The following is a 14,068-nucleotide window of genomic DNA, read 5'->3' as shown; positions in this document are numbered from 1 at the left end:
GGAAACGAGTTATTTGCAAAAAATGTGTAAGAAATCGTTTTTTTTTACTTTTGAACCGATTTTTTTGACTTTTAAATCGATTTTTTTTACTTTTGACCCCCGTTTTTGAACAAATAGCGTAAACCCTATAGAAAACAAGTTATTTGCAAAAAATGTGTAAGAAATCGTTTTTTTTTTGACTTTTGAATCCATTTTTTTTACTTTTAAATCGATTTTTTTACTTTTGACCCCCGTTTTTGAACAAATAGCGTAAGCCCCATAGGAAACGAGTTATTTGCAAAAAATGTGTAAGAAATCGATTTTTTTGACTTTTGATTCGATTTTTTTGACTTTTGAATCAATTTTTTTACTTTTGAATCGATTTTTTTTACTTTTGACCCCCGTTTTTGAACAAATAGCGTAAACCCTATAGAAAACAAGTTATTTGCAAAAAATGTGTAAGAAATCGTTTTTTTTTGACTTTTGAACCGATTTTTTTGACTTTTAAATCGATTTTTTTACTTTTGACCCCCGTTTTTGAACAAATAGCGTAAGCCCCATAGGAAACGAGTTATTTGCAAAAAATGTGTAAGAAATCGATTTTTTTGACTTTTGATTCGATTTTTTTGACTTTTGAATCAATTTTTTTACTTTTGAATCGATTTTTTTTACTTTTGACCCCCGTTTTTGAACAAATAGCGTAAACCCCATAGGAAACGAGTTATTTGCAAAAAATGTGTAAGAAATCGATTTTTTTGACTTTTGACCCCCGATTTTTAAAGTTGCTCACATCGAATTGTATGTGAGTTTTAAGAGGAGTTTTAATATATCAAATGAACAAGTTTAAACGACTTTATAGCTGGTTATCTCGATTTTTCTAGGTGAACTACCTTAAATGACTGATAATTGTATGAAACATTGCGATCATATCTTATTACTCAATACCTTCAATAAATCTATCATTTATATGAAATCTTCTCGTTATATATAGGTACTAACGTTTATCGATTCATGATCAGGAATACTTTCACAAAAATGCGAGTCCTTCTGTATGAAATATTCACGTTGAAGTTTATACATTCGGCATCTTTTAGTGTCACGAAGTGTGTTAGAACAAGTTTCGCATTTGGAGCACGACTATTTTAAATGCAAACCTTCAGAAGTAAAAATCGATTATTTCTACTATTTAATACACTTTATTCGGAGCTTCCTCATCTTTAGATCGTATTTTTTCCGATTATTCACTACTTTATTCGTTTTTTTCTCATATCTTCTTAATTATAACACTTTTGTTATTACATTTTTTTATTTTCTACTCTTAATGTGTGCCAATAATCTCTAAATTCAATACAGGATGAAATAGAAATACTAAATATAGAAAGAACCATCACAAAGATGAAGACAATCTCAAGTTTACTTTTGAGTTGACCCGGTATACACATATTCGTCTAGACAATACTCGATAAATGAATAATCATTTATTTGGTATGTATTTATTAATGAAAACAATTTTTATGCCCTTACAAAAAGCTTGTCGTTGTCTAGAAGATTCGTTAATTATTTTTTTGAATCATTCATAGTTAGGTCGAAAGACTAGGTTATATTCCTACAGTTTTTGCCTCTAAATCACTGAATCACTTCTATTCAATGTTTATATTTAATATTATAATTGAATATTAACGTATGTATCTATTTAATTACATATATACATTAGTTAATAAGAACAATTTTCGTAATTAACCTCGCTAAAATTACATTCTAATAATAACCTTTTTTGAACATTTCCGCAATCGAAGGAGGCGTCGATATTTTGTGCTCGAGTAAACCTTGAAAGTCAAATTTGTTACGTCACGTTTGCAGATACCTACAAGAAAACTACAACTACGAACAACTGGGCAGTAATTGGACGCGCTCAAGCATAATTACTCTATTTATAACTAAAATTAAATTCACTACTAGTAGAGAGGACATATCTTTTCGTTATTAAAGTTTCCACGTGGTGACTGTATGGTACAAATCTAAATCACGTACATACAATTCCTAAAATTGTGTTTTAAGTAACGACATATGTTTTGGAAAGTCTGTCAGTAACTGTCAAAAAATTTTTCGAATAAAATTATTAAGTTATATGCAATTCTTTTAACCAATACGTTTATAAATAATAAGAAAATATGATATAAGTGTTGTAACTACCATTTTATTTTATAAATCATAACATTCTTTCCAATCAAAATTCTGTGATCACTCTCAGGGTTACTCCCAACTATACGTTTATCTATGTTTTCTTCTTTTCGCAAATAATGGTCTTTTACCTCCGAAGCAACCAGCAAGGACGTTCCGTTTTCTCCTATGCTAATTAACATCGTCAACAAATATTTCATTGTTGTCCAAACAACACATAAGTTAATTTACATTTATATAAACTGTATCTGGTGTTAATTTAGATATAAGGGGGTCAAATGAAAGTTAACATATCCAATGTTAACCTTTTATTTTGGAAAAATCTTTGAGATTGGAATTTATAAGATACAATTTTACATTTATTATCATATTCTATAAAACTGATATAGGTTTTGAAAAAATGGCATATATGAATAAAATCTTATTGAATTTGTCGTTTCTGGGAAGAAATTTGTTGAGGGTTTGATTAGTTTCGTAGGAATGGTCCTGCTTTAGATGTTGACTAGAACCAGAGGCGTTTCATAGTTAATTTGAAATACATACAAAAACTGCTTTCCTTTTTTTTTAAATAATAAACCAATTGATATTTTCGTTCATTTTATCTATACAAATTTAAATTAGAACTATAAATTAAATGATAGATTGTAGCATAAACTTTCATTTAAAGAATGATGACTTTTACCCGTAGAATTTTTATTATGTACTTTGTTAAAATCGAGTCACGATTTTTATAACTAAATGGACTACTAATTGACAAGTAAAAATTTGTATAGTTGGCTCACTAAAACCGCTTTTATCAAAATATATTTACAAATAACGAAATAAAGATTGCATTTATTACTCGGTTAGGTTAGGTTAGGTAATGTTAGGTTAGGTTAGGTTATGTTAGGTTAGGTTAGGTTAGGTTAGGTTAGATTAGGTTAGGTTAGGTTAGGTTAGTCAATAGAAGCCACGTAGACTTGATTCGAGAGTGTTAAAATGTCAATTGATGAAAACGGTGAATCGTACATCTTGTTTCTGTGCGTTGATTACGCGTGCCGACAATTGTAGCTGGTACAAGCTAATTAAGTTAATAAACATAATGTTTAAAAGCACAAATACTTGAGAACGTGCATAATTTATATAAAAAATGACGTTGAATTCACAATATGGTGATTTCTTAGACAAAAATAAAAAAAAAGAGTCGTACAAGCAGAAGGTTAAACTCATTGTATTGGTCGAGCGACATATCTAATTACCGGAATGTTATCAGTACAAAAAATATTTCCATTTTGAATAAGTTGTGGTCTACTAAGTAAAATCTGTATTGTTTTTATAAAATTTTAGGCAATAAACAGATGGTAAACACAAGAGAGAAAGCTGATAAGTTTAAACGATTGGAATACATATGTTTTTATAGAAAATTTCGATTTGCGCACAACTGGAATTCATTAAAACCTTGTTAGCACATGAATTTTAATGTCAACATTGTAAATCGGTCAATGTACGAGGATAGTTCACAAAAAACAGTATCTATTTCAATTGTATCATAACCTCAAATATTGAGATAAGTAATAATAACTTTGAGTCGTGTTTGCAGTGTCTATCGTGAAATATTGTACAAGGTGTTCAGTTTTGTTTCGATTTCAACGAATAAATCAAAAAAAGAGTTGCTCAAATCCGTCTATATTGATAATGTAATGCTTTGAAGACTTCTACAAACAGTATGAATGTTTTAAACGTCGAATTGAACCAGATCTATGGATCTTAGCAATTATAAGTCTTAGTGTATATTCTTATTCAACAGATTACACACTATAATTTTCTTCTATTTTATGAATAGATTATCCCGAGTGAAAATATCTTACAAAGTGATTTTTGTTTGTCAAAATGGTTAAAAAAATCAATAACATAAGTTTGAAGGTCCACGTCTTGATTTGGTAGTTTCAGGTCTCCCACTGGACATTTCGTGGAAACAGTACAAAACTTTCAACAAAAAGCATTAATAAGATTCAAATGAAGCGCCTGAAGGCAATTGAACATTGAAAAAACATCTTCCATGTCTTACTTCGTTGAATCAAGGCAAAACTTTGAACAAAAAGCAATAATAAGATTCAAAAGAAGCGCCTGAAGGCAATTGAACATTGAACACACATCTTCCATGTCTTAATTCGTTGAATCAAGGCAAAACTTTGAACAAAGAGCATTTATAAGATTCAAATGAAGCGCCTGAAGGCAATTGAACATTTAACAAACATCTTCCATGTCTTAATTCGTTGAATCAAGGCAAAACTTTGAACAAAGAGCATTTATAAGATTCAAAAGAAGCGCCTGAAGGCAATTGAACATTGAACAAACATCTTCCATGTCTTAATTCGTTGAATCAAGGCAAAACTTTGAACAAAGAGCATTTATAAGATTCAAAAGAAGCGCCTGAAGGCAATTGAACATTGAACAAACATCTTCCATGTCTTACTTCGTTGAATCAAGGCAAAACTTTGAACAAAAAGCAATAATAAGATTCAAAAGAAGCGCCTGAAGGCAATTGAACATTGAACACACATCTTCCTTTTCTTAATTCGTTGAATCAAGGCAAAACTTTGAACAAAGAGCATTTATAAGATTCAAAAGAAGCGCCTGAAGGCAATTGAACATTGAACAAACATCTTCCATGTCTTAATTCGTTGAATCAAGGCAAAACTTTGAACAAAGAGCATTTATAAGATTCAAAAGAAGCGCCTGAAGGCAATTGAACATTGAACAAACATCTTCCATGTCTTAATTCGTTGAATCAAGGCAAAACTTTGAACAAAGCGCATTTATAAGATTCAAATGAAGCGCCTGAAGGCAATTGAACATTGAACAAACATCTTCCATGTCTTAATTCGTTGAATCAAGGCAAAACTTTGAACAAAGAGCATTTATAAGATTCAAAAGAAGCGCCTGAAGGCAATTGAACATTGAACAAACATCTTCCATGTCTTAATTCGTTGAATCAAGGCAAAACTTTGAACAAAGAGCATTTATAAGATTCAAAAGAAGCGCCTGAAGGCAATTGAACATTGAACACACATCTTCCATGTCTTAATTCGTTGAATCAAGGCAAAACTTTGAACAAAGAGCATTTATAAGATTCAAAAGAAGCGCCTGAAGGCAATTGAACATTGAACAAACATCTTCCATGTCTTAATTCGTTGAATCAAGGCAAAACTTTGAACAAAGAGCATTTATAACATTCAAAAGAAGCGCCTGAAGGCAATTGAACATTGAACACACATCTTCCATGTCTTAATTCGTTGAATGAAAGCAAAGCTTTGAACAAAGAGCATTTATAAGATTCAAAAGAAGCGCCTGAAGGCAATTGAACATTGAACACACATCTTCCATGTCTTAATTCGTTGAATGAAAGCAAAGCTTTGAACAAAGAGCATTTATAAGATTCAAAAGAAGCGCCTGAAGGCAATTGAACATTGAACACACATCTTCCATGTCTTAATTCGTTGAATCAAGGCAAAACTTTGAACAAAGAGCATTTATAACATTCAAAAGAAGCGCCTGAAGGCAATTGAACATTGAACACACATCTTCCATGTCTTAATTCGTTGAATGAAAGCAAAGCTTTGAACAAAGAGCATTTTTAAGATTCAAAAGAGGCGCCTGAAGGCAATTGAACATTGAACACACATCTTCCATGTCTTAATTCGTTGAATCAATGCCAAACTTTCTACAATTGGTAAGAAAGAGATTTAAGACAAGCTCCTGGAGTCAATAGAACGAATGTTGTTCCGTGTAACCACGATTTATTTCGATTTTTGTAGAATTTCAATTGACCACAAAGGAGACATTCATTTCGTCAAATTTTTTGCTGATAACCCCTGTATAGACCTTCAGCTTTGATATAAGTGAAATCTGAAATTCATTGTTTAACTGGCGTTTGTTAAAATATTTTCTCTATGTCATTATGAAACGAAACAATTCGTTCAAAATTGTTATTTATCATTTTGAATGGAATGCGTTTGATATATCTCATTGCCGTGAGAAAAAGCTCCACGATTCACAATTTATTCACATAATTATTCCGTAAACTATAAGGTATAAATTATTAATTGAATATTATTAACGAAAACAATAGTTTCAACTACTAGATCTTGATAACCGCCACTTTTTAAATTAAAAAATTATCTCGTGTTATTAACATATTGTTCAACAAAAATTCTCCACTACTTTCTTTTTTCTTTCCAACAGAAAATTTTATAATAATTCAATAAAGATAATTTTACCACATCTTCGTTTTCTTCACCATCCAATCCGAAGGACTAGGGATCTGGGGGTGTAGAGTGCCGTTCAACAGGTTCTTTTCCACCTAATAATTTTCTAGGAGATTCATCAAGGCGTAGCTTGAGAATCCCTGACCTGAACGCTTCAGAAATGGTTCCCGAAACTGTTCAAAATACGTATTATGAAGTATATATTATAATAAAAGAACCAGCAACTTTAGGCGAGACTCTAATTGAGTAAACTAATAGATATAAAGATGATTCGGGGTATTAGAGAAATGAGAAGATGAAGTTTTTCAGTTGATGGAAATTAAGTACTATACTCGATGAATTTCATACAAATTTTTGGTACTAATTCCTCTTTAAAGATTTCAGAATACTGCGCTGTTTCTATTATTCGATGTCATTCAAAACCTCTCCAAATATTCATTTTCTACTGGTCCAATAAGTTGATTTTCTGCAATCCTTCTTCGAACGTTCATTTTGTACTGTCCTATAACTTGATTACCTACAATCCCTATCCAAATATTCACTTTGTATTGACCCTATAAGTTAATTTTCTACCATTCCTGTCTTAATATTCACTTCGTACTGTCCTACTGTAATTTCCTAGAATCTCTGTCCTAATATTCACTTCGTACTGTCCTATAACTTGATTTTCTACAATCCCTATACAAATATTCACTTCGTATTGCTCCTATAAGTTGATTTTCTACAATTCCTGTCTTAATAAGCACTTCGTACTGTCCTACTGTAATTTCCTAGAATCTCTGTCCTAATATTCACTTCGTACTGTCCTATAACTTGATTTTCTACAATCCCTATACAAATATTCACTTCGTATTGGTCCTATAAGTTAATTTTCTACCATTCCTGTCTTAATATTCACTTCGTACTGTCCTACTGTAATTTCCTAGAATCTCTGTCCTAATATTCACTTCGTACTGTCCTATAACTTGATTTCCTACAATCCCTATACAAATATTCACTTCGTATTGGTCCTATAAGTTAATTTTCTACCATTCCTGTCTTAATATTCACTTCGTACTGTCCTACTGTAATTTCCTAGAATCTCTGTCCTAATATTCACTTCGTACTGTCCTATAACATGATTTTCTACAATCCCTATACAAATATTCACTTCGTATTGGTCCTATAAGTTAATTTTCTACCATTCCTGTCTTAATATTCACTTCGTACTGTCCTACTGTAATTTCCTAGAATCTCTGTCCTAATATTCACTTCGTACTGTCCTAAGATTTGATTTCCTACAATCCCTATACAAATATTCACTTCGTATTGGTTCTATAAGTTAATTTTCTACCATTCCTGTCTTAATATTCACTTCGTACTGTCCTACTGTAATTTCCTAGAATCTCTGTCCTAATATTCACTTCGTACTGTCCTATAACTTGATTTTCTACAATCCCTATACAAATATTCACTTCGTATTGATCCTATAAGTTGATTTTCTACAATTCCTGTCTTAATATGCACTTCGAACTGTCCTACTGTAATTTCCTACAATTCCTATACTAATATTCACTTGGTGCTGTCCTATGATTTGATTTCCTACAATCCCTATACAAATATTCACTTCGTATTGGTCCTATAAGTTAATTTTCTACAATTACTGTCCTAATATGCACTTCGTACTGTCCTACTGTAATTTCCTACAATCCCTATACAAATATTCACTTCGTATTGGTCCTATAAGTTAATTTTCTACAATTACTGTCCTAATATGCACTTCGTACTGTCCTACTGTAATTTCCTACAATTCCTATACTAATAATCACTTGGTGCTGTCCTATGATTTGATTTCCTACAATCCCTAAAACAAATATTCACTTCGTATTGGTCCTATAAGTTAATTTTCTATAATTACTGTCCTAATATGCACTTCGTACTGTCCTACTGTAATTTTCTACAATTCCTGTCCTAATATCCACTTCGTAGTGTCCTATAATTTGATTTACTACAATCCCTATACAAATATTCACTTCGTATTGGTTCTATAAGTTAATTTTCTACCATTCCTGTCTTAATATTCACTTCGTACTGTCCTACTGTAATTTCCTAGAATCTCTGTCCTAATATTCACTTCGTACTGTCCTATGATTTGATTTCCTACAATCCCTATACAAATATTCTCTTCGTATTGGTCCTATAAGTTGATTTTCTACCATTCCTGTCCTAATATTCACTTCGTGCTGTCCTATGATTTGATTTACTACAATCCCTATCCAAATATTCACTTCGTATTGGTCCTATAAGTTAATTTTCTACCATTCCTGTCTTAATATTCACTTCGTACTGTCCTACTGTAATTTCCTAGAATCTCTGTCCTAATATTCACTTCGTACTGTCCTATAATTTGATTTCCTACAATCCCTATACAAATATTCACTTCGTATTGATCCTATAAGTTGATTTTCTACAATTCCTGTCTTAATATGCACTTCGAACTGTCCTACTGTAATTTCCTACAATTCCTATACTAATATTCACTTGGTGCTGTCCTATGATTTGATTTCCTACAATCCCTATACAAATATTCACTTCGTATTGGTCCTATAAGTTAATTTTCTACAATTACTGTCCTAATATGCACTTCGTACTGTCCTACTGTAATTTCCTACAATCCCTATACAAATATTCACTTCGTATTGGTCCTATAAGTTAATTTTCTACAATTACTGTCCTAATATGCACTTCGTACTGTCCTACTGTAATTTCCTACAATTCCTATACTAATAATCACTTGGTGCTGTCCTATGATTTGATTTCCTACAATCCCTAAAACAAATATTCACTTCGTATTGGTCCTATAAGTTAATTTTCTATAATTACTGTCCTAATTACACTTCGTACTGTCCTACTGTAATTTTCTACAATTCCTGTCCTAATATCCACTTCGTAGTGTCCTATAATTTGATTTACTACAATTCCTGTCCTAATATTCACTTCGTAGTGTCCTATAATTTGATTTACTACAATCCCTATCCAAATATTCACTTCGTATTGGTCCTATAAGTTGATTTTCTACCATTCCTGTCTTAATATTCACTTCGTACTGTTCTACGGTAATTTCCTACAATTCCTGTCCTAATATTCACTTGGTGCTGTCCTATGATTTGATTTCCTACAATCCCTATACAAATATTCTCTTCGTATTGGTCCTATAAGTTGATTTTCTACCATTCCTGTCCTAATATTCACTTCGTGCTGTCCTATGATTTGATTTACTACAATCCCTATCCAAATATTCACTTCGTATTGGTCCTATAAGTTAATTTTCTACAATTACTGTCCTAATATGCACTTCGTACTGTCCTATTGTAATTTTCTACAATTCCTGTCCTAATATTCACTTGGTGCTGTCCTATAATTTGATTTCCTACAATCCCTATACAAATATTCACTTCGTATTGATCCTATAAGTTGATTTTCTACAATTCCTGTCTTAATATGCACTTCGAACTGTCCTACTGTAATTTCCTACAATTCCTATACTAATATTCACTTGGTGCTGTCCTATGATTTGATTTCCTACAATCCCTATACAAATATTCACTTCGTATTGGTCCTATAAGTTAATTTTCTACAATTACTGTCCTAATATGCACTTCGTACTGTCCTACTGTAATTTCCTACAATCCCTATACAAATATTCACTTCGTATTGGTCCTATAAGTTAATTTTCTACAATTACTGTCCTAATATGCACTTCGTACTGTCCTACTGTAATTTCCTACAATTCCTATACTAATAATCACTTGGTGCTGTCCTATGATTTGATTTCCTACAATCCCTAAAACAAATATTCACTTCGTATTGGTCCTATAAGTTAATTTTCTATAATTACTGTCCTAATTACACTTCGTACTGTCCTACTGTAATTTTCTACAATTCCTGTCCTAATATCCACTTCGTAGTGTCCTATAATTTGATTTACTACAATTCCTGTCCTAATATTCACTTCGTAGTGTCCTATAATTTGATTTACTACAATCCCTATCCAAATATTCACTTCGTATTGGTCCTATAAGTTGATTTTCTACCATTCCTGTCTTAATATTCACTTCGTACTGTTCTACGGTAATTTCCTACAATTCCTGTCCTAATATTCACTTGGTGCTGTCCTATGATTTGATTTCCTACAATCCCTATACAAATATTCTCTTCGTATTGGTCCTATAAGTTGATTTTCTACCATTCCTGTCCTAATATTCACTTCGTGCTGTCCTATGATTTGATTTACTACAATCCCTATCCAAATATTCACTTCGTATTGGTCCTATAAGTTAATTTTCTACAATTACTGTCCTAATATGCACTTCGTACTGTCCTATTGTAATTTTCTACAATTCCTGTCCTAATATTCACTTGGTGCTGTCCTATAATTTGATTTCCTACAATCCCTATACAAATATTCACTTCGTATTGGTCCTATAAGTTAATTTTCTACAATTACTGTCCTAATATGCACTTCGTACTGTCCTAAAATTCTATTACCTACAATTCTTGTCTAAATAATCACTTCGTACTGTTCTACGGTAATTTCCTACAATTTCTGTTCAAATATTTCCTTCGTTCTGTCCTATAATTTGACTACCTACAATTTGTGCCCAAATATTCACTTTCAATTTTCCTTTAGTATCGTTCTAAATTCGAAAATACATATTGAAAAAAATAATTAATCCTCTATGTCGATATGTAAAATGATATAGAAAATACATATGAACACAAAACACTGATTATGATATGTAAATTTATGTACATGCGAATTAAATATAATATATACATGTTTATGTGATGTTCATGTGTCGGACTATTTAATTGAATCGACGAAGAACACAAATTACAAGATGAATTTATTCAAAATTAGTTCAACGTGAACGATTACTGTTTCGACAAAAAAAATTGTTGATACGTTCCATCAAATTCATGCTTAAATGACTTCGAGCGACACACCTTTGGGGTAATAGAATGCAATATGCGTATCATTAATCGTTATTTTGACAATATTTAATTTAGTTGGTGGTTTATATCGCCCGTAGATCGTATGTAATATACGAGGATAGTCCCAGAAGTTCCTAGCACAACAAACCAAAATTTAAGAAAAAAAAATATTTTTATTTCCGATTAAATGATAAATAAAACCTCCCTTGTAGTGGGTAACTCTCACTAAATAATAAAACACAATTAACTACTTTACATTTACATTAAATATCAATAAAACTTGAATAGAATTGATTAAGCTAAACACAATTTGACTGTACTATAACTTAAATCCTTACGCCGATAAAAAATCTATTTGCTTCTATGGAGACACGTTTTAACTTGTAGATTTTAAAAAAAATGTGATAATTTTTTGATTTAGTGCAAGTTTTCTGTTATTTCATGGTTAGTCGACGCTTTAATTGTGTTGACGAGTTTTCAAACTATTTTGCAAATATTGCCATGTTTGTCTTATATAATTGCGACTGCATATATAGTGGAAAGAAGTTTAATGTTTTGATTTTTGATATATATTTTCATATAACTATAATTATATTAAAATTAAATAAATTTTCTCGCTATAACATATTTTTGGAACAAAAATTATAAAGTATTTTTGTAAATAAAACTCGAAACTTACCCATAAGAAATATTGTTAAAAAAATTACGTTCCTCATGTTGTGAGTTCGTCTTGTAAATTCCAAGATAAAAAATTCACATGAAAGTCTGATTAAGAACCGAAAAAATCACACCAACAGTCATAATTATGTTAAAATTGAACCACTTGGACTATCGATATATTTATTGTTTATTTACTGACTAGTTTTGTGGAAATAACAGTCATGGTACTAAAGCGCTGTACTAACTAATATCACGTAATGCACACACTTCCATTTCTTTGAAAAATACCCACTTCTCTTAACGAGAGATTGTCGAGAATCGTACAGTACTTCCTGGGTGCTTGTATAGGAGTGGTTGTGGTTTTATCATAATGTCTTGGAAGTACTACATTCATTTAACATACGGTTTTATTCTAAACTTTAAACAATCAGAAAACAATATTTAAATAGCCTTTAAACGAGTAATTCTTCTGTACAAGGTACTTGGAGCTCTCGTTTCTGAGTTATAGGCTTTTAAAGTTGCGAAATCACAACTTCTATTTTAGTATATTTTGTAATTGTTCGATGTGGGCGCTTCTGGGGTCTTTGGAGGTTATTTTTTCGAACTTGGAAGATTCTTTCTTTTAGCATCCCAATGGAAGTTCATTTTATGGATCATTTCGTTCACTGTGTTCCATATATTAAACTATAGGTATATAAATATTCCCAAAAATAACGAATTAATTGTATTTAATTCAGGGGAATGTGGTGGCCTTGCAAATGTACTTTTTTTACATTATTTACAAGGGTTACATCGTGTGTGTTTAGAGGAATATCACATAGTGTGGGTGGGGAATCATTTTGAAGAAGTATCGTTGACCGTTCGGCCTACACATTAACACAAAATCGATTTTTAGTGCAGGCATTCAAGTTCAAAATGGTGTTAAGCCTCCGAATTCTTTAATCCAGTTCCGATTTTGTTGAAAATTTAGAATTAAGCTCAACTTACCCTCCATATCTGCATGTTCGCAAGGTGTGTAAATGGTTTTTAAGGGATGAAAACCAACCCTTATCGAAAAATATCGATATTATAGTTTTTCCTACTTTTTTTCAACTCAAATGTTTTTCGTTTATGCGGCATGAATATCTTAACATATTGTATGATAGAAAATTTATATATTTTGAAGTATCGACCCTTAAAAATCTTCAAAAACTACCCTTCTAATGAAAATAATATAGAAATATAGTTTTTTAACGGTTTAAAACGTTGCAATTTCATTTTTACCGTGAAAAATTCATAGCAATTTAATAAAATTTAATTAATTATTAATTATTAATATTTAACCCTTAAAAACTACCCCTTTGCGGAAAACGAAATAAAAATAAATCTAATTACTACCAATTAGATTTTGCTTTCTTTTTGGTATTAAAGTTTCTTGTCTCTACTTGAAGTAATTTTTAATTTTCTATACCCTATCAACCCTTAAGAACCATCCCTTTGATGAAAAAAAAATTTTTTAATGACTGTTAGTGTTTTGATTTTGAATTCTTTCGGTATTCAAGTGTATTTTCCAAATACGAGGTGATTTTTCATTCTCTACACCCTGACACCCCTTAAGAACCACCCCTTTACAAATATTATAAGTATATCATCTCTTGGTACTCTCAATGTACCTAAAAGCAGCTTACCATTAACAGAAAAAATCCGGGCGCCAAAATTTGGAACTTTTTCGTATTCAATAATTCACAAAAAAATTTCAAATTCTTATTTTTTGTGTAACTCCATTAATTTTGAAGCTTTCACATCCTACAAAAAACTATTTTAAAGTAATTTTTAGGGTTATAAGTCTATGTATGTTAGGAGGGCTTGAAACCCTTCACTTTTTATTAATAAGGGGTCAAAGGGCTGTGGATATGCAATTCTCGTACTACAGTGACAGATTAATTTGGTTATAACTCCGTCAATTTTTATGCTACAAAAAAAATAAAAAAAGTAAAATAGTCGTCATACAAAATGCTTTAATTTGATTGTTTATTTGTTTTTGTATC

General features: G+C 31.1%; 1 protein-coding gene across 2 annotated transcripts in view; it reads right to left on the bottom strand.

The window, feature by feature from the left end:
- LOC130892431 (uncharacterized) overlaps window positions 1-12,287 on the bottom strand; it is a 37,923-nt gene extending 25,636 nt beyond the window's left edge. Inside the window, exon 1 of one of the 2 annotated variants that reach the window (XM_057797855.1) lies at window positions 12,061-12,287. In XM_057797855.1, the coding sequence (XP_057653838.1) occupies window positions 12,061-12,097 (37 nt within the window). In that variant the 5' untranslated portion in view covers window positions 12,098-12,287. Of the gene's footprint in view, window positions 1-1,748; window positions 1,969-12,060 lie in introns of those variants that run through there. The other variant, XM_057797854.1, reaches the window with a different exon arrangement.
- Between the last annotated feature and the right edge of the window lie 1,781 nt (window positions 12,288-14,068).

Source organism: Diorhabda carinulata, chromosome 4 (genome assembly GCF_026250575.1).
Source record: "Diorhabda carinulata isolate Delta chromosome 4, icDioCari1.1, whole genome shotgun sequence".
Lineage (NCBI taxonomy): Eukaryota > Metazoa > Arthropoda > Insecta > Coleoptera > Chrysomelidae > Diorhabda > Diorhabda carinulata.
The sequence above is the reverse complement of the archived record's forward strand: the minus strand, read 5'-3'. Positions and strand labels throughout refer to the sequence as shown.